Source organism: Drosophila biarmipes, chromosome 2R, assembly GCF_025231255.1.
Source record: "Drosophila biarmipes strain raj3 chromosome 2R, RU_DBia_V1.1, whole genome shotgun sequence".
In the NCBI taxonomy this organism is placed as follows: Eukaryota; Metazoa; Arthropoda; class Insecta; order Diptera; family Drosophilidae; genus Drosophila; species Drosophila biarmipes.
The window spans coordinates 23,177,586-23,197,768 of NC_066615.1; the positions used below are offsets into that span (position 1 = coordinate 23,177,586).

The following is a 20,183-nucleotide window of genomic DNA, read 5'->3' on the forward strand; positions in this document are numbered from 1 at the left end:
GTTCAAACAATTGCCATCTCTGCTGGTTTGGCTTGTAATCAAATCTAAAAAACTTTAAATAAATGTTCTTTAAACAAGCCAGTTTTATCCATTAAACCCAATTTTATGCCGACAATGTGGTGAACTGGGAGATAAGAAAAGGATTAACCGAACAACAGAGGAACGACACTTCAGCGTAAGAGCGCCCCAAAACACAAATGCTATCTAAAAATTGTGGTCTACCTTACGATCGTATAGTTTGAGCATGAGCACCGACAGCGCTGAGGAGACGGGAGCGCACGTAAACATTCCCCAAATGGAGATCAACATATCCAACACGAACTCCAAGAACCAGATCGTTCTGAACGACCTGCTGCTCATGGAGCTGCTCTGCAAGTACCCCTTCCTTTTAGTCGGTCAAGGGGAGGCCCAAAAGGACGCGGACTACGCCTCCTGGGGATGGGAGCAGGTGGCCAAGGCCTTCAACCAGAACTACGAGGGCATCGAGCTGAGCGCTCCGTTCTCCGTGAGCGAGCTGCAGTGGCGGTGGAACAAGCTAATCTCCCTTACCGGCGCCCTGGCCAAGACCAAGGGGCAGATCCCCGAGGCCTTGTCGCGGGTGGTTACCGATGTGCACACTCGGATGCAGGCGAAGAAACAGCCGGCTGCGCCACGCACCAAGTGCCAGGACTTTCTCCTCCGCCAGCTGCCCTTCCTAGAATCTCTCTCGGTGTTGGAACGCCGGCGCTTGGAGGTGGAGGTGCTGGACCTCATCCTGCAGCAGGAACGCCTGGAGAAGGCCACCCACACCATGGGCCCCAAGGAGCAGGCGGCGGCCCAGAGCGAATACGACGAGTTCCTCAAGGCAATTCGGGTCAAGGAGCTCCCGGCAGACACCTTGCTGCGCCTGGCGATGGACGGATTCTGCATTACGCCGCAAAGGCCACCCACTACCGCCAATGCCAATAAGTCGGGTATGGTGATTAGCAATGAGCGCGGAGGCCAGGGTGTCAGCAATGGATCTAAGGTCGTCGCAATCAAGACGGAGCCCAAGGGTGAAGCCGCCAGTGCGGCTGCCAAATCGCCAGGTAAACCCCGCTTCGTGCCACTAAAAAGCGCTAAATACTACATAAAAAAGTGCCGAATTCGGGTGAAGCGAATGGACCTTGACGAGCACTTGCCACTGGCTTCCATCCGACGATCCAATCGATCTACGCCGAAAATCTGACTTGGTTTCGTATCAAATGCACATAAGTTTATTAAAAAATACATTACTATAAATTACAACTTAAGGCTATTGTATATTCCGAGTCGCATTTATAATTCGCTTGCTTTGCATTCTCGAAGAACTAACAACTAAACAAACAAGGAGCGGGGCGCGGGGATTCTAGAGAACTGGAGAGCGGGTTAGCCGGGACAGGACAACGCGAGGGAGACAGGAGTTGTACTATGCACGTTGACCGGAGCCGCCGGGTTCGTTCGATGCCTATCAGCTATCAGTAATCAGTTATCCTTCACATTACACAATCGTCAACAGTCACTAAAGAACGCAACTCAACAGGTCTACACGAAATACAGTCGTTGGTGGAAAGCGCAGCACTTAACAAGAAACAAACAATGTGGGCGACAAAACTAACAATCGGTCAAAGCTGGTGCTGCTGCTCCCTCAAAACAGTTGGTCCGCCAGGTTGCCAATGAACGTGGCCAGGTTCATGGAGGAGCCCTCCTTGAATTTCAGTCCGATCGTCTTGCCATAGGCTTGTATGAAGATGGCGCGCACTGCGTTCAGGCGTTGCTTTCGTCTGCAAATGTGGAATTGGTTATGATCGAGGGCAATCAAGTTTGATTCATTCAACTCACAAGTTAATGCTTTGCTTGCTGGCCATGGTGCTGCCGCCCAGGTCTTTGGAGGAACCGTTTGCGAAACCGTGCGTTGAGCTGCCATTGCTGATGCTGCTCCCACTTCCGCTGCCGCTCGATGCTGTGTTGGTGCTGCAGTGGTAGCCATTGCCGCCATTGTACAGAGGAATGTTCGAGGAATCGGCCGCCTGTTGGGCCACAAACCGCATGTAGCTTCCGTTCATCATGGAGTCGATGGAGCCCGTGTCGGTGACCACCTGCCAGCTGCCATTGGAGGATGTCGACTCCTGCCTCTGCCGCGCATTCGATCCGGGCACTGAAATGGGGCTGGTTCTGGACCTAAAAGAGAGGATTTAACTTTAGATAGGTCCTTCTCTCAGCAAATGTCCTCTTACCTCTTCGGGTTGGGCGACCTGCTGGTCAGCGGATTGACTTGCGCTGGCGTGGTGGCGTAGAAGTTATCTGTTATGGACATATCACAGTTGGAACAGTTTGAGTAGCTGTCGTTGCTATCTTGATCGAAGGCCAGGATGTAGTCCCTGCAGGAAAACCATGTCATAAAATCCCTAATCAAAGGCAATTTCCGGCAGTACTCACTCCTTGAGCGGTTCATCGTCGCAGCAGTCGGATTTGATCACTATGACACTGCTGCCGCTGCTGCTGGATGTCTTGGTGCGCTTCCGATGCTCCACGATGCTGTACTCCTCGTCCGTGATGAACTTGAGCACGTGGAAGCAGAAGAACATGATGTCCTCGCCCCGTTTCAGGCGGTCGGGCAGTTGGTGGCCAAACAGGTACCAGTCGTAGGCCAGTGTGAAGTACGCCATTTGCATGGCGTTCAGCGACTGATGGATGAGTCCGTCTGCCCACAACGACAGCCTGACCAGGGAGACGAACAGCGGAGTGCGATCCCAGCCGCTGATGCAGTGGATCAGCAGGCCGGAGCTCTCCTCCTGCACGTACTTGAGCGTGGCCCTCAAGTAGTTCTGGGTGATGGCCACCAGATCCCAGTCCCGGTACTCCGGCCACACCACGTCGATGTCCGCTGCGGGTCCCATGTTGGGAATGTTGATAGTCGCATCGTTGAACGACTGCTTCCAGTTGTAGTGCAGGTTGCGCGCCATGTAGTTGTTGTCGCGGAACTTCTTGAAGAACTCACAGCCGGGATACGGGAGGGACAGAAGATTAAAGCTCTTGTAGTGCTTGTTCGGGTCAGCCTTTTCGGATGAGGAAACGCTGCAAAAGAATATGGGATTACCATGCTGCCCAGTTTTTCCTATCCCAAAGATTACTCACGCCATAAAGTATTTGATCTTGCGGTTCTCGACCATGAGGTCCACAATGGTGGACACGTTGAGCGTGTGCAGCAGCTGGATGTCGCTCTTGATGACCTCGTCGTAGCTGAACTGCGACTGCGCCTGGTCGTGCATGTGGGTGATCAGCGACTCGTCCGTGGAGTCGGCGTCGTTCTCCTCTCCGTTTGGCGCCGTGTAGTTGCCGCCACTCAGACAGTCGTAGGCATAGTCCACCACCTTTCGGCCGTAGGTCTCCGGCATCACAGACAGCGTGGCCGACCGGCAGATGTACTTCCCGCGGTACATGATCACGGGCACGGCGAATCTTTGCCGGCATCGCGCGTACTTGGCCATCGTTACCAGCTCCCGCATCCGCTGGATGTCGTACTGGTCCTCGTAGATCGTGTTCTGTGGTTGCTGCGGCGGTGGCTGCTGTTGCTGCTGCTGGAGAGGATGTGCCTGCTGGGAGGGGTACTGCGGGTGGAGGGGTTGTGGCTGCTGGGAGGGATATTGCTGCTGGAGAGGGTGCTGCTGCTGTTGCGTCTGCAGGGGATTGGCAAAGGTCACAAAGGCCTGGATGCCCACTCCCTCGCTTCCTGTGCTTCCAGCACTGCTGTTCAGGGGCGCGGCCGTAGCTGTGGTTCCGGAGGAGCCTCCTCCACCTCCTCCTCCTGGTAACCCGCCGCCAACTGGCCCGAACAAACCGTTCCCCGGCACCAGCGTCTTGGCCATGTGTCCGTGCTCGCATTCTGGGATGAGTATTCGACCGGGATAGCGCGGGCTGAGCAGTCCGTTCGTGTTGTCCAGCTCGATGAGGCTGTAGTCGAGTTTAAACAGGTATTCGCATTTCTTGGAGATGTCGAACTCCTGGAAGAAAGGGGCAAATTGGCGGTAACGTTAACATGTAGTTTTAAATTTGGCAGAGAACAGATATGCAATATTATAAGTAATTAGTAATCAGGACTAAACATGGTAGGTATACCATGGGGATAGTACAATATAATATTATTTTATAAGAATCACAAAAATTGTGAAACCTTAGTCAAAATTAAATGGGTAATATTTATAAGGAAAAAGTAGAAGGCTTTATTTTAGTGAAGGTTTACACTGAGATAGGTGTGGTTTCCAAAACATTCAATGACCTAATCGTTGTGTTTCGTTTTTCAAGTGAGGAAGCAAGCCTTCGAGTTGTTAGTCAAGTCAAGTCTCAGATATGCTTATTTGTTAAAAGCCTCTTAATATTTCATAATTTTCTATATTTAGTAGGAATAAAATGAAGTGTTTATCGCGACTGGGCTGAGTAAATCTCTAGAATCCAGTCGCCCGATCATATTCATTTGAATTAAGTACAAAGATGCCTACATGGTGGATGTGGTAGAAACCAAGTGATCAGTCACTCAGAACTTTCCATATTATAGATCAACATTTAACGAATGGGGACTTTTGGCTTTTTATCTGCCACTCTAAGCTGTCCTCCAAGGGATTACGGGGCCGAGGGGTTCTGCTTGCCGATCTGGGATCTGATCCCCTTGCCAGGGACCTCAAACTGGCTGAACCCAGTACCCAGTGACTTCGGTCGCGCTTCTAAATATAAAGTATTTGACGGGGCGGTGGGTAAGTCAATTGTTTGCATAAATCAGCGATGCCGGCGTCGCGTCTTAATGGGCAGCGAGATTAGAACGCGGCTGCAACTGGTTTTCATGCATTCTCGCTGTGTGTATAGACATTCCTACCCGAGTTCAATGGAACTTGGACGTTCCCGGGAAGGAGAACTGGAATCTGGAATCGGACGGCTTCGACTGGCTATCTGCCACTCAAGGGTTAAACGAGATAGGCGAGGTAAAAGCTACAATGTAAATATATGTCTAGATAATTGATTAGTGTTCATCACTAATACAGAGATAAATAAAAAATGTTTTTTTACACTGCCTTACATATAATATGCCCTCATATAATTGATTCACTAGATTATGAGCTATAATCGACGAATAAAGGTTGTTGTTTAGACGACTGGCTAAAAATAAAGAAAGGCCAGCAAAGGGGCGGTGGCGGCGGTGGGCGTGGCCCTGCCAGCTGTCCCAGACAAACAACTACAACCACAACCAGATAAGAGCATACAAATAATAACAACTACGAAGCACAAGCACATCCACATCGCCGAGCAAAACACCTTGGGGAAACAGGTTTTTAGCTCACAAAGAGAAATGTGCAAAAAACAAATGGAAAAAGGAAAGGAAAACTAAAAAAAGACAAAGCCAAAGCTGCGCAAAAATCAGCAACAACAAAAGCGAAGCAGCGAGCAAAACAAACGCGATGAAAACTTAGTGGGGCGTGTGTGTGTGCTCGTGCGAAAAACTACCAAAACACACACAAGGGCATAGTGCGAAGCAACCGAGCAAAACAACTAAAACGCAATTACAATTACCAACAAAAAGCCAAAGCCGACGGGAAGACGCAAAAGCAAACCACTGTTTACGGCATTTGTTTTGTATTTTTTGCGGCTGTAGATTGCATAAGCAAACCATCTAAAATTATATAAATTAGGTTTAGACTCTCTTTGCAAAAACAAATCAAAATCGCAATAGTCGCCAGTCTCTCTTTTTGTTTTTTTACTGCAAATTTGGCTATTGCTCTCAGTTGTTTCTAGTGTTCGACCAGCTGTGCTGGCTGTTTGGCTATTTTCTGAAACTATACTTTGCTATGGCAGGAATTCCTCACTCGGGTTGTATGGTAATATTTGAGGTCCCACTCTCAAGGCTTGGCTTCATAGTGTATCACTCATACGAGCTGTTGACTTAATTCCGAATGTTTTTTTTTATATATCCAGGTGTGAAGATTTTTACGAAACCGTTGTTTGTTACAACAATTATTTCAACAACGACAAAATGTTGATGGGTCTGCAAATGAAACACCTACTTAGTTTAATTCTAAGTAGCACACCTGTCGTATGAGTAATTTTGTAGAAAACTTTGAGATCATATAAAAATTCATAGTGTTTAAAATTTCTCTTGCACAGAAAGTTTACCAATGATTCGGCCTAAGAATAGGGTAATAGTCTATTGGCCATCAAAGAAGTTTGCAAACTTTTTAAAACGTACATTTATTTTGAGTTGAGATACATAGAAGACATAAAGTAGTTATAGTTTTAAAGATATTTATAGGTTTTGAAAGTAGCTAAGAATGCTCCCCCTCTGCTGTTAGCTAGTTTTAAATAAGTTTCAGCTTTCTCTACGGCACCCCTGTCAACACTGCTTGCCAGATGAGAGTGGGAGCTGTGGGAGAGAGGGGGGAGCCAAAACAGAGAAAAAACACCCGTCGATGCTGCACGAGTGTGAGTGGGCCCAAGTTGGAGACGCTGCCGTTACAAAGCAGGGGCACGGGCACAGGCCCAGGCACAAAGAGCACAAAGCGGTTGCTGCCGTTGTCGCTGTGTGCATCGAACTGCTTGCTCACTGCTTCTGCTGCCGCTGTTCGTTGTTGCTGCCGCGCTTTCTTTGCAAGCGAGCGACGGCGAGTGCAGCTGTAAGTGCAGCCGCGCTGCTCGAAAAACTGAGCGCCTGCTCCAAAGGCGCTGTAAAACTTAAAAACAACAAACAGACGCGCTGAAATAGTTACAGCGCGGAAAGTAGTTGGCGAGCGTGATCATCAGCGGCCGACATCATGAGCGTGCTCATCATCGCCTTGCATCATCGTTGACCCAGATAGTGCGGCTCCACCGAGGGCTGGCTCGCAAGCCGAGCTTGCCTCGCAAACCCGGATTTCAAAGACTCTGCCGATGCTGGGCCCCCAGAAAGCCAGCAGAAGCTGCAAGTGCGACACACTTTTCCCTCTCTCGCAAAAGAAGGAAAATAATGGCAAGAAAATAAAACAGAAGAGCTGAAAACTGAACAAACACACAGAGCACAGCCACAGCCACAGCACAACGACGACAGCGCCAAGAAACCGCACAGCTGAAAATAATCGCCCCGCACTCGTGCAATCGAACCGAGAAAACCACCAACCGAACCGAAGCCACTCGACCGGGCCCAGGGAAGCAGCAAGGGAAGGCAGTGGAGAGGTCGCCCTGGGTGCAGTCCGCCCTCCCTAAGTCCGACTGGCAGAGAGTTCCATTCCCACCAGCTATCAGCAATAACTTGGTGTCAATCTGCACCCTAGTTGGTGTATTACCAATTCATATGCTAGTAAATCCTTTAGTTTGTATGTTTCACGGTTCTATGTGCTACAGGTTATAGTACCTAGGAGGTACTCCGATTTATAGAGTCCCGTCCCACCACATTTCATTAGTAACTTGTTCCGAATAGAACAGTGTATCAGTACTCAGTACTTTACTATTTGTATGCCTTATGTACTTAAAACGCTTTTCTTTGAGGGTTGATATATAAATTTATATATGGTATTTATAGGTTTCTCGGTTCCCTTTTCTCGTCTGCATGTTAGATTTAAAACTGACTTTACCCGCCACACCTAAGATCTTTAAACATGACAACGAAAAAAGAGAATCAATAGTTATATCTTATCATATCCTATCAAATAACTTTTATGCCTTCTTGAAAATAATATTGCTCTCATTCCTTGAACAGAGTTATATCAACAGTGTCCATCCCAGTGCAATTTAGCTTTGTTTAATGCGTTGCCCAGTACTAAGTTGCCCTGTAGTTTCTTCAAAAGACCGTTCTTCTTACATTGTTTCGACTGTACTAGCTCGAGCTGCCGCGCGACTCCTGGCTTTTTTCGGCAAAAGAGCAGCCTGAAAAGCTGCAGCAGGCCGCCGAGCAACCCACACGTTGCATATTCATCAAGCCGGCGACGGGGAAATGGCTTTTCTTGAATGAAAATGAATTATTCAGTGCTCGAACTAAGGCTCCACACTGGGGCCACTGACCACACCCAAATGACGGGGTGTTCCGCGTTCGGTTCTCGTTGTTCTTGCTTACATGATTTATGCTCGCGCTTAAAATGTGCAGCGTGCGGCTCCAATGGCGCGGCGCTGTTGTTTTCGTCGCCGTTCAAAGACCCCAGATATGAAAACAAGCTGCGCCCACGTTTCAAACTCTGAGCCGGGGTTGGGATCAGGCTCCAAGTCAAGGCAATGGATATCAAGGCGGTACAGCCCTGCACAGTTCGCTCGAAGTATCAGGAGTTATATATACACTCCCTATATTACTAAGGGAGCTTTGTTTTCCATAAGTCTGAAGGACTTAGTAAAATGCCTTGATAATCTCAGACTCAGAAGCATTAACCAGTATTGATTAAACTCACATTTTTGTTTTCGAAAAACCTCTTTCTCTCCTCTACTTTGGCTAATCTGTGCGCTACCCACCAGCATTCCTCTTAATTCATGCAGTTTCATCCACATCAGCAGCAGATATTAATGGTCTTTTAATATGCAAATTGCCGGTGCAGTTGATTTGCATTATCCCCTGAGTGCATAAATGCCACTTGGTGAAATACCCCGAGACAACTTTCGAAAGACATTGAAAGCGCTTTGTGGGTGACATGTGGGGTGTGTGGAGATGGAGCCCAGAGGTCTAAAAACACGTTTGAGCCGGAAGCTTAACGCCGTGTCGCAGAGCCCAACGTTTTTGCCACCACCCCCACACGAAGCACATCAAACACATCGCAATGGCCATAATTGAGCGCAATAAGTGACATCCAGCCAAGTGGGCGTTACGAACAATGGTGCGGAGAAATCCATTCGTCATTTGCTTAATTTATCCGCCAGACAGTCAGGCAGAGATTTCCCTCGCCCACATGCACACCCGTCGTTCCCACAGCCAGAACTGATTTCCTCGAGGCGCCGATCGCTTTCCTCGCCGCCTGAGTTCCCATCAGACAGTTCAGTGTGATGTGAAAAGAAGGTCATTCGAACAATCGATGCGGTTTGGCCAAATCAGCAGGGGAGCGCAGCTTTTGAGACAGAATGGCCCACTGCAGGGCTCTAATAACATACAACATTATGTAATCAAACAAGTAACGATTATAAAATAACATAATCCCCATAATATCTAGCAGTGCCCAAACAGAAAGCCCACAAATTAAAATCAATAAAACCCAGACAATGAAACACACTTTTCTTCGAGCAGAACCAAACTTCTGCGCTCCTGCTGGGCTCTCGGCATTCGAACACACGACTTGATGTCTCCCTCCTGTTGCCCGGGCTTGAGAGCCCACAAATGCCGATCCCCATCCCAGAGATGCGGATGGCGACGAGCCCGAAAACTCCCTGCAAGTAGTTGACTGAGGCGGCATTGCCAGTCCGCACATTATCGATTTTATCTGCCAGCGAGCAGGCGCCCATGAGTGGCGAGTTGGCGGCTCAAGTCCGCAGCATCCGGAAACCACACATCGGTGGAACGCGGAACATCTGAGGAGTAGCTGGGAGTAGCGATGTGCCCGTGCCCTTCTTCTAATCATGCTGCCATGGTGGCCCGGATGCTGGCCAGTTAGTCGGAATGCGCGCGGAGTTCCCCAGCAGCAGGGTGCTTCCCATTACTGCAGCTCGAGTGTGCAACATCCACAGAACACTGGAAGCGTTGGAACCCCTTCTATCGGAGTGGCCCTTAATCGAATCGAACTCGCCGGCGACTCTCTCTGCTCCGGACATGCGCCCGGAACGCGCGGCGGCATCCCCGGCAAGAGCTGGAAGCGCAGCTGCTCTTCTATTACTTCGGAAGTGCTGATGCACTTCCCCGCCGGTCCGCCAGCTCCACTGCCCGCATCCGCAGCCCACGGCCTCTTGGCTTGGCGAAGCCTGCTTCCAGTCCTGCGTTCCTGGCACAAGTGTCTGTGGTGCGACCCACGCACCTTGCAGCAACAGCTGGCCGTGGCACACACACGCCCGGGAAAGGGGGCGGCGCGGGAGGCGCCTCCGAACGCGTGGGCGCAAAGTTCAACGTGCAACAGGCCACCATGAAAGGGAGCAGGTCCCAAAGGCGCCACGGCACAGTGGGCCAGACTGCGGAAAGGCTTCACTTAGTTATAGGAAAATGGAAAAGTACAACTTAACATATTATTCATATTTACTTCATGGAAAAGATGTACATGTTCAAAGAAAGTTAGAGTGCAATAAGTATAGTTTAATAGTTAATATAACCGATAAAATTTGTGGATTTAATACTTCTCTTTTATCAATGTTACAATCTTATGGAATGTTTAAATGTGATGGTATTCATATTCCACCGATTTATTTTTATTTTCCCACATTTAGTACACATAAACACAAAACAAATTGACCCTGCTATCATGGCAGTTCTATTTTCAAAGCCGTCTGCACTGAGGTCAGCGGATAATGGCTTTTGGCATGCTTGACATGATACCATAATATGCACATACATTAAAAATCAATCAAAACAGACGCATTAACCTTGTCATTTAATATGAAGTCATTATATATTTTTAGAACTGTGAAGATTAAAATACCCAAGGCAAATAATTTAAATCTAATATCTAAAAAACTTAAAAAAGTTACGTTTTATTAACCCTTAATTGGTGATAGTAGAGAGTTTATGACCGTGGTTTTGCCCCACTGTGCCGCATTCTGGCTGCAATTGTTGCGCTGGAAGGCGTCGCACTTCCGCCCTTCCGGGGCTCCTGCGCGCCTGTGCCGCGTTTTCCAAAGCGCCCACACAATGACGCCGCTCGGCTTGCAGCGCAGCTGCATCCGTTTTCCGGGGGGCGGCGGTGGAAAGCGGGCACTGGTGGGGGCGTGGCCACGGCACAGACTGCTGCCAACACAAACAGGCGACCAGCAAAGGTGAGGAGGTCGTGTGCTGTGCACAAGGTACCCCTGGCCTGCTGGTGCGCCGTAGAGGGGCTCCACTGTTCCTGGAACGGGTTGCAACCCCCAAAACGAGTGCAGTCTCGGGGACTGGAAGACGAGCTGCAGACTGGAAAGGGCCAAGCGGGATACGGATACACATCAGTGCGGAGGAGTAACTGGCGTCCAGGTCCTGCAGCTCCTGGGCCCAGAACAGTGTTCCAGCAGGCGCCGAGGGCAGCGCTCGCTCCGCGGCTGATTTTTGGTCCAATTGGTTGGAGTTGGACAGAGCCAAAGCCAAAAGAACCAGGAATCAGCTTGCAACACCAGAACAGGCTACAAAAAACAGTAGGTTTTCCAGGTGCCATTGCGCTGCAACTTAGTTTGAGCCGCCTCATCTTCCCCCCATTTTCAGCAGGTGAAATTTTTGCAAATCTTCAATTGACAACGACAGCAGCAACAAAAACAACAACAGGTGGGTTTTTTTTTCACACACTGTGCAAATAAATACGAAAACACAAGCGGCAAACACACAAGACGCGCTGCCAAAATGTTTACGAAAGTGAGATATTTATAGTGGAAGAGCCTTCCTGCTATTTGTGGCATTTTCGCTTGGCTGGGGATCCACTTTTTGGCGCCCACACGAGCAGACAGATGGCCCACCCACCACCACACATATACTAAATACGAATGCAAACGCGAGTGCCCAATACACACACCAAAGCACCGTGCAGCTGCAACAGTTTTCAATGCCATGTCGTGAAAATAAATCACCCTGCGATAAATACAACAAATGCGCACAAATCATACACTCCGAGCTGAAAACAAAAGTGATATAATTATCGGCACATTGTTCAAAGATTTGAAGCTGTAGAGTGTAGATTTGGATCGGTTAAAATGAGGAAACTATTTTCGAAAGATCTTTATAATAAAATAAATTTTGAGTATTACTTAGGAGGAAGATAGGATTAGAATAACAATGATCTGGAAACTTTAAGAAGCGATTTCAAAGTACTCTCTCTCTGTAAGGAAAGTTCCCTAGAAAGAATATGAGATAATACCAAAAATAAAATACCACACCTTCCAATTAGACACTTTTAGAAGGACAACATGAGATAATACCACAAATAAAATACCACACCTTCCCTTTAGAAACTTTAAGAAGTGGTTTAAATACCTACTTTGGGGTTTTAGCAAGCTTACTTTAGACAACATGTAATGTGGTACCAACGCCTTCCCCTATTCCCAGTACCTAATCAAACTAGATCAATTCAGAATGGCCGAGCACAAGCCATCGACTTCGTGGCCCCACCGGATGATGAGCTTCCAGTGCCGGCAGGCGGATCTGAACCGGCTGGTGATGAACTACCTGGTGACAGGTGAGGGCCCCCAATCAGATCTCTTCCACACTGATATCAACTCCTTATTTAGAGGGCTATCAGGAGGCCGCCAAGCGGTTCATGACCGAGGCGGCCGTGGCGCCGGGACCCCACATGAACTCCATTGGGGATCGCTTGAGGATCCAGGATGCGGTGCGGGTGGGTCAGGTCAAGTACGCCATGGACCTGGCCACGCGGATTTACCCGCGCCTCTTCGAGACCGACAACTATGTGTTTTTCCACATGCAACAGTTGCGTCTGATCGAGATGATCCGGGACCAGAAGATGGAGAAGGCCCTGAAGTTCGCCCAGAGCAAGGCTGCGGGGTTCTCGAAGGTCGACCCAAGGCACTTCCACGAGGTGGAGCGCACCATGGGGCTGCTGTCCTTCGACCGGCCGGAGTACAGTCCCTATGGGGAACTGATGTACTATTCCTACCGCCAGAAGGTCGCTGGTGAAATAAACGCGGCCATGCTCCGCTGCCAGGAGATGGAGGACGGCAAGGGCAAGGACGAGCCCATGGAGCCGCGGATGATGTTCCTCATCAAGCTGATCCTCTGGGCCCAGGCCAAGCTGGATCGTGAGGGCTGCACCGACTTCCAGAAGGTCGACCTGGGCCACGGCGACTTCGAGGAGGAGTTCCGCCGGAGCTTCCAGGGCTTCTAAGGCGATGAACACACAATAATTGTCCAACGATCGGTCGGCGTCTACTGCGAGACTATATGATGTATTTTTTTTTAGCAAATCTACACACATAAAAGTATTTTTTTTGAACCTACAATACGAATGTCATTTTTTTTGAGTGGATGTTGAATATTAAATATTTCCATATCTTGATGTAAGTGGCCATCCCCCTACCCGTTTTTATTTGGTTTGCTGGTTGGGAAACCGTTCAACAATGCTCTTGATAAGGCCAGTTCTCTCGGCAATCTGGAGCGCATTTCTTTGTGTCACGTGCCAGTCGCGGGCTGTTTATAATGGTTTGTTTTTGTTTGTGCCGATAAGGGAATGAAAGCCAAAGGTATGGCGCTTTGGGTTGTGTGTTGTGCCCTCAAATATTTGAAAGATTCTCTTATTTCTGAAATATTCAAGTACTTAAAGCGTATCAAATGAAATCCTATTTTAATGAAATCGTATCAGTTACATCAAAACACATCGGTTGTGTTACTTATCGAAGAGCAAGTGCACTTCCCCAAGGTCTTGATTTGTTTTCTGTATTGCTCGCAGTATTATGGCACTGACATCAAATGGGAATAGTTAACGTGATTTTACATAGCAATTTAAACAAATTGGTTGGGCTGTAACCCTTTCTAGCAGGGTTGTCCTGGCTTCTCAAGCTAAACACGGTCAGAAAGTCAAAGCTCAAGCAAGTGTCATTTTAACTGGAAAAATGTACCGATGCGACCGCTCCACTCCCGGGAGCTCTGAAAGCTATCGCCGTCCTACGTCATTGGCTTAAATATTGTGCCGTTGGCTGGGCGCCTAATCTAATCGGCGTGGCTAAACCCAACCCTGAACCCTGGGAGACGGGGAAACAAGCCGAGGGAGGCAGACAGCGAACTGCACTCATAACTCACCCTTTGTACCCAGCGAAAATGCAGTGCCTTGTGCCGGGGGCTACCGCCCCTTTGTTTGTGGCTTCGAACCGCTGGCAGACAGGGGAAATCAAATCAGGGCTGGCGCCCGCTTGCTTGGAGATAAAAACACGGCTTTGCAAGAAAGTGTTATCCCTTTGGGGTAAGGTATGTCAACCATATGTGCCGATTGCAACTGAACAAACGGCTTGTAAGACGCCGCGGAACGTGAGTTACGTACCCGGTCTGCACTTGGCTTTCCCCGCTCCGGTTCCAGGTGCCTGGCTCTTGGCCAGATACCCACCATGTCCACTGGCAGGCAAATGAGCAGCGGATCGGCGGTTCCGAGCCACTGTTGCCAACCGTCGCAATCGTTGTTCTGTGCTATTGCCGGCTAAGCGGGCGATAACGCGGCATTACATACTGGACTATTGAGAGGCGTGCGTGACACTGAAGGGGTAAAGTGGGCGGGGGTTGGGTTAGGATGTGCTGAAAGGCTGGAGACAAAGCCAAAGAGTGCGTGCCGGGAAAACAGTGCACGTTAGTGCGTGGATCGGGAGCAGGCCTTAAGAAGCCATTAGCTATTGGCTTTCAGCAACAATTCGAGAACAAAGGCCATAAAGGAAAGTTTTCCGGTTCGGGTAAACCTGCTTGCCTGGTGTTTCCTAATTCAATTAAAGGCTGACTTAGTAACCAGAAATAATGCGACTTGCTTTGTATTTAATCCCAAATCTACAAGATGGACCTAGAAATTTGGATCAGTAATATACTGATGTACTGAACTTTACATTTCAACAATGAAAAATGAATGTTACAGATCAAGAAACGAAATAAAGTATATGATATAATGAATATATTATATATTCTAATAATATATAATGGATAATCAAGAAACAAAATAAAAAATATCTATCATAATGAATATAATTTAAATAAAATAAAACATTAACTTTTTTATCTATAAATAAGTAAGAGATTCGAACAAAATATTAAGTGGGAGAGACATAAACGAATAAGAAATCTCAGAAGCAACTGTAAAATTACGTGAAAGTAAAAACAAAAACATATTTTTATTAAAGTTCATAGTCCTTATAAACTAAGATAAAGGCTTACGATTTTAAGGTCAATATAGGGCTCTCAGTGTTTGGGTCTATAACTTAGTTAAAGGCATTACGATCTCTTAAGGTTAATAGAGGTCTGGACTATCGCCTGGGCCATCGTGCTCCTGCACAAATGCGGACCGTCAAGCAAAGGACACGCTTAAGCGCCTATTGATTTCCATGAAAATGCGATTTCCCCGCAGGAAGCTTAATGGCGGCCATTTTGAGTGGCTGAGTATTTTGGGCGCGGCAGACGGAAGGCGGAGAGCAAGGGAGGGGAGCAGAGAAGCGAAAGAGGAGAATAGGAGCAATGGGAGGGCAGGACTCTATGACGTGTCCTCGACGTAGGCGCCACGCACACTGGCACGCCAAGCTCTCCGCTGCCCGCGCATGTATGTGTGCGTGTTTTTGCGGCGACAGCACGTGCACGTGCGCCTAAATGTATGTCACACCCACACAGGGGCACGGGCGCCCGACTTACCGCCGTTCCTTCCTCAAAGGCCGCCGCCTCGAAGGACTTTTTTTCGAAAGTTTCCAGTAGGTCGTGTAGGTCCTGCTGCGTCACGTTGACCATGTTGTTTAGCGTCAGGCTGGACATTTCCGCGGCGCTGCATTTACCGTTCGATTCCTTTTTGTTCTCCCAACCACACGCACCCACACACACGCTCACACCGCTGCCACTCGCGAGTCGCGAAAAGATGCCGAATTCGAACAACAAATCTCGTGACTCTTCCCGTGTTGTACTCTATCTGCTGCGTATTTGAGTCGCTGCTATCGCTTCTACGCCGTTTACACGTTTCGCTGTGCTTTTCGCGATTGTTTGCTTTGCTTTGCTCTTACGCCCTAGAAGACGGCGACGTCATCAAAAATTCGCGGCCGCAAACGCAATACAATTTGGTTGTTGCCCTGCGCCACTCGATTCCTGTCGTTGTTGCTGCCGCGCTCGTACTTCCGTTTGGAGCAACGCAGTGTAGCACATTCGCAACGGAGGAGAGCCACAAACGCCGAACGCGGAAGTCCGATGTTGATCACAAAAAATATATTTCGGTCCGGAATTATTCGGAGTAGAGTAGCGCTTGATAACTGTTCCGTTCGGATTAGGCATGTCGAAAATGTATCAAAAATCGATATATCGATATTACTTTTTATTGAAATACTATCATTGCGGTCTTGGGCTGAAATATCGAACACCGATATTATTTGTAAGTGATATTTCGTCCAGATCAATTCACAATTAATTGGATACAATTTTTCGACTTCTTCAACTTCGTCCTACCTTGTTTGTTTGCTGTGAATTTTAAATGCACGGCCCTTGATTTGTTTGAATATTTAAAAAAGATATGAAGTATCATCGGTATATCGATATTTTAAGTTTATATTTTAAAATATCCTTATGATTTTTCTTAAAAATTCTAAGCTCTAGCTCGTAAGCAAAATCGGTGGAAAATTATTCGGTTTTTCGGTGATTTTTATCGTTTAAACATATGAACGTAAGCAAACGTAAGTGTCACTGTTAGATTTTAACAGTACTGTTAAGATGAGGGGTGGCTGGGGAAACGTCGACCGATGTCATCGATGTTTCGAAATATCGAATATATTTGTTCTATGGTATTTTAATACTGATTCACGGTAGACTCAACTCTTGGTTCAGAGCTCCGATGAAAGCTAGTTGGAACTCAAACCAGTAAGGGACATTTTTGAACTCAGTTTGAGCATAAGTTCAGGAGGCCAATCGAACCAAGCAGCGCATCTTTGCCAGAGTTGCCCTGCCCACATAATATGTAATTAATTTTACATTCATATATTCCCTTACATTTGCATTCCTCAAACCGCACCGCACCGTGCAACTAATTTAAATTATTAAATCGCGATCCGATGCTTGTACTGCAACACAACTACTACTTCCTCTCGCTCATGCCACGGACCACCGCATTTGCAGAACAATCCATCCCAAGTCTGAAGTGTATTTTTAGTTTGTCAGCGTACAAGAAAACGTTTACTGGATGGAGTGAAGTGTAATTTTATTAAGAAACTAAATCATCTTTGACCTGAGGTTCGTACTAAGGCTTCTTTGAAATCCGAAACATTTCATGATTTTATATGTTTTCATTACTTTGACATTTAATTGACTGGAATGAAACATTGTTATGTATCACTGTATTACTATCTTTAAATTTTCATTCTTTTGTGTCATGCAACTTATCGTATTGACTTGTGCGTTGTAAATCTGAATTTTCATTTCCAAGCGTGAACAAACAACTGGTTAGGCACAAAGAAATGCGGGTTCACTGCTCGCAGCATAAAGACAGCGCGTGAATAATTGGCGAGGTTCCTTGCCCACAGCCTATGATTGATTTAAGTTTTGCTCCTCACTCCCGCTAGTCGTACTTCGACCTTCATTCGATCTCGTGTAGCTGGCTTTGTACCTGTTGTTTGGATGCATTCTAGGAAGATAAAAGGGCGACAGAAAAAGGATGACTTTATAGTATAGAAACTACTAAGTAATGTAATATTGAGCGCTACGTCAGTAGTAGTGTAATGAGGGTCTCCAACACCAATTTAAGGCTATATATCTGTAGTTCATAAACTGTTTTAGATACATACCACCCTTAATACTGATCAAGCAGAGAACCTGATTGTTCTACATGCACATAGAATACTTACTGATTCTTCAAGAGCTTTACAGTGCTTGGCTTCAAAATGAACAGCACGAATATGATGATACCCTGGGACCAGTTTAGATAGTCAGCCACCTGAAGAATTCTAGCCCAAAACTTCGTCCGACGCACAAAAAAGTTGATTATCTCGAAGCTCCAGGTCAAACCCATGAGAATGAAAAGCCGCAGATAAAGTGTGTACCTGCAGTGGAATAATAGCTTATATGGGGTATTTTAGGTATCTTAATACACATCATTGCACTTACACCTGTTTGTCCGAGTTGATCTTATTCTTCCTGACGTTTTTCTTTACTCCTGTTATACTTAGGGCCGTCAGGATGAACATGGCTATGTTGAAGGCAATCAGCAGCATCATTGGTCCGTAGAAGTAGAGTAAGGCAGCATTGTCGGCGGCTGTGGGTCAAAGAAGAAGCTTAAGGCCCATGAACGTAGCTGCAAATGATATAACCCACTATAAATCCAACATTGTGTGGTGCCCGTGCGAGGTGCCCAGTCCCTGTTCTTTATGACATTATCAGCCAGAAAGGTGACCCCGGTCATAGCCAGCGCCAGGCCCCATGCGTAACTGTTGTAGGCCAGGAACTGGCGATCTGGCAGGAGCCGGTCCACCAAGTCGGGGGAGCTGGCTAACGTGATCCAGAGGTGAAAACTGATGACTGAGAGCCAGAGGAAGGCGGACATGACGAAAAAGTAGCCCAGGAACCCTGGCGTAATATCACAAAAGTAGTGTTACCATTTAACGTCTTCAAGGTCCCATAATCGCCATAACCTGTTGCAGTGCAGGACGTCGACGGCTTATCCCACACCTCCCACAAGTTCAGGAGCAGGAGTAGGTAAGCCACGAACAGGGCGACCATGTAGCACATAAAGCACTTTCCGTGCAGGTTCTGCAGCTTCTCCACGTAGAGGTACACGCTGATCGTAAGAAGCATACAAACCAACGATAGTATCATCACTGTGGGAAGAGAAGGGCGGCGGAAGTCAAGAAAAGCCGGTGGAGCACTCCAGTTTCCGCTTACCAACGGTCTGCCCAGTTTTCGAGGCTTCATTTGCAAGACGGCAAAAGTGGGGCGTGATTCGAATATTATCACCCTTGAACTCAATGTGCTGTACGCAGTATTCCCGCTTGTTTAAGTACGCCTCGTCCCAGGCCCGAAAAAAGGTTCCATTCTAGGGAAGATCAAGTGTTTAAGGTCGGAGCTTGGCAGATATTCTAGTGAAAAAACCTCAAACAATGTGAAGCCGTGGCCGGGCCTTGTATGATCTGCGTGATGCATTTTTTCGTCACCGCAGGGCAGGGGCAGATCCGATTGGACGACTAGATCCTCTCTGAAGTGTCTTTTGACCACCGTCCCGTTGTTTAGGGTCACGTTCACGAAACGATTGTGGGCTTCAAGTTCCTTTATTGACATTTCACCAATGCATTTGCTGCTCTTCATTTTGTGATTGTGCGGGCAGCAAAACCTGATGCAGGGCTTTAGTCTACAGACACATCCTCTCATGTGCTTCGATTTGGAACCATTAGACGAAAGCTTGAAGTTGTATTCACCCACTAAGTCGGCGGGAATCAGCAAGCCGTCATATAAGTAAGAACCGTTTGGATATTTTTGACCACTTGAGATATCCACGGTGCCGAAGAAGTCGCAATTACTAATCTCCGCTTTTGTTTCTCGCATCAACAGCAAAATAACAGCGGCCAACGATGCAAAAAGTATGCGCATTTTTGAAAGTGGATGTCAGGTTGTTCTCAAGCTTATTCTCTTCGCCGAATTTCATCCAAATATTTACGAGTATAGCTATTGCCTGCGGCTTAAAACATTTGATTTATTTGAAACTTTTGTGTGAACATCTATGGATCGTAACAGGAACACAACTGACTGTAGCAACCGCCTTAGCCATTAGGGTCCGACAACTGCTCAGTGGTGACTGATGTCATTGGAGGAATGATTCTGAGTCCGCTGTAATAAAAATATTACTCACACCACAATCAAGGAGTTAAAGAAACGCACAAAAATAATGTGCCTTGTAATTTAATGCAACGTAGGACGCACAAAGATAAGACTCCAATAGCCCAGAGTTCGGAATCTGAAAAAGGCAGAACGCCATGGTCGAGTGTCCCGACTATCAATTACTCTTTACTCAGCTTAAGGGAGCAAAAGGGAAGTTGAGATATAAGCGCAGAAAATCCGTGTTGCAAAGCGCCACCTAGCCGCTATTTCAATACGTGTGGGCGGAAGACAGATTTAAGCGATTCGACCATTTGTGGGCTGGGCACACTTTTTTAAGTTCAAACAATATTTCATAAATTTCAGGTAGAATATTATTTCCAGCAGGAAAACTGCGGCCGCCAGAGTTTGGGTGGTTTGCGGGCGTTAGAGTGGACGAAACAAATACTGTAGTTTTACGCGAATTGTAGGCGTTAGGCGTGGGCGTGGCAGCCTGCTGAAACTTGCGCTGCGCAGGAGCCTAGGAATCTTCATGCCAAGGAGTGGGCACTCCTCTGCTCCTATAGTTTCCGAGAACTCAAAGTTCATATGGACAGACGGACGGACAGACGGACAT

General features: G+C 47.3%; 4 protein-coding genes across 5 annotated transcripts; 2 read left to right on the top strand and 2 right to left on the bottom strand.

The window, feature by feature from the left end:
- Positions 1–5: 5 nt before the first annotated feature.
- On the top strand, positions 6–1,281 carry LOC108022661 (uncharacterized). The gene is made up of 2 exons (XM_050887650.1): positions 6–175; positions 238–1,281. Exon 2 carries the CDS (start codon positions 245–247, stop codon positions 1,205–1,207), a length of 963 nt encoding a protein of 320 aa, XP_050743607.1. The 5' UTR covers positions 6–175; positions 238–244; the 3' UTR covers positions 1,208–1,281.
- Positions 1,209–16,049, bottom strand: LOC108022660 (myotubularin-related protein 14). The gene is made up of 6 exons (XM_017091726.3): positions 15,425–16,049; positions 3,136–4,001; positions 2,437–3,075; positions 2,235–2,378; positions 1,840–2,178; positions 1,209–1,781 (listed from the first exon to the last, which is right to left on the bottom strand). The coding sequence occupies exons 1-6, from the start codon at positions 15,539–15,541 to the stop codon at positions 1,646–1,648; spliced, it is 2,241 nt and encodes a 746-aa protein (XP_016947215.1). The 5' UTR covers positions 15,542–16,049; the 3' UTR covers positions 1,209–1,645.
- LOC108022662 (glucose-induced degradation protein 8 homolog) lies at positions 10,892–13,111 on the top strand. Of its 2 annotated transcripts, none has more exons than XM_017091728.3 (4): positions 10,892–11,238; positions 11,306–11,365; positions 12,140–12,269; positions 12,322–13,111. In XM_017091728.3, the coding sequence occupies exons 3-4, from the start codon at positions 12,167–12,169 to the stop codon at positions 12,933–12,935; spliced, it is 717 nt and encodes a 238-aa protein (XP_016947217.1). In that variant the 5' UTR covers positions 10,892–11,238; positions 11,306–11,365; positions 12,140–12,166; the 3' UTR covers positions 12,936–13,111. The 2 variants fall into 2 exon arrangements, with proteins under 2 accessions (XP_016947217.1, XP_016947218.1); XM_017091729.3 differs by having other exon boundaries at positions 11,309–11,365.
- Positions 16,050–16,947: 898 nt separating the features above from the next.
- LOC108022360 (probable G-protein coupled receptor Mth-like 3) lies at positions 16,948–19,344 on the bottom strand. The gene is made up of 7 exons (XM_017091242.3): positions 18,848–19,344; positions 18,641–18,791; positions 18,391–18,576; positions 18,074–18,325; positions 17,867–18,014; positions 17,608–17,802; positions 16,948–17,387 (listed from the first exon to the last, which is right to left on the bottom strand). The coding sequence occupies exons 1-7, from the start codon at positions 19,340–19,342 to the stop codon at positions 17,288–17,290; spliced, it is 1,527 nt and encodes a 508-aa protein (XP_016946731.1). The 5' UTR covers positions 19,343–19,344; the 3' UTR covers positions 16,948–17,287.
- Positions 19,345–20,183: the final 839 nt, after the last annotated feature.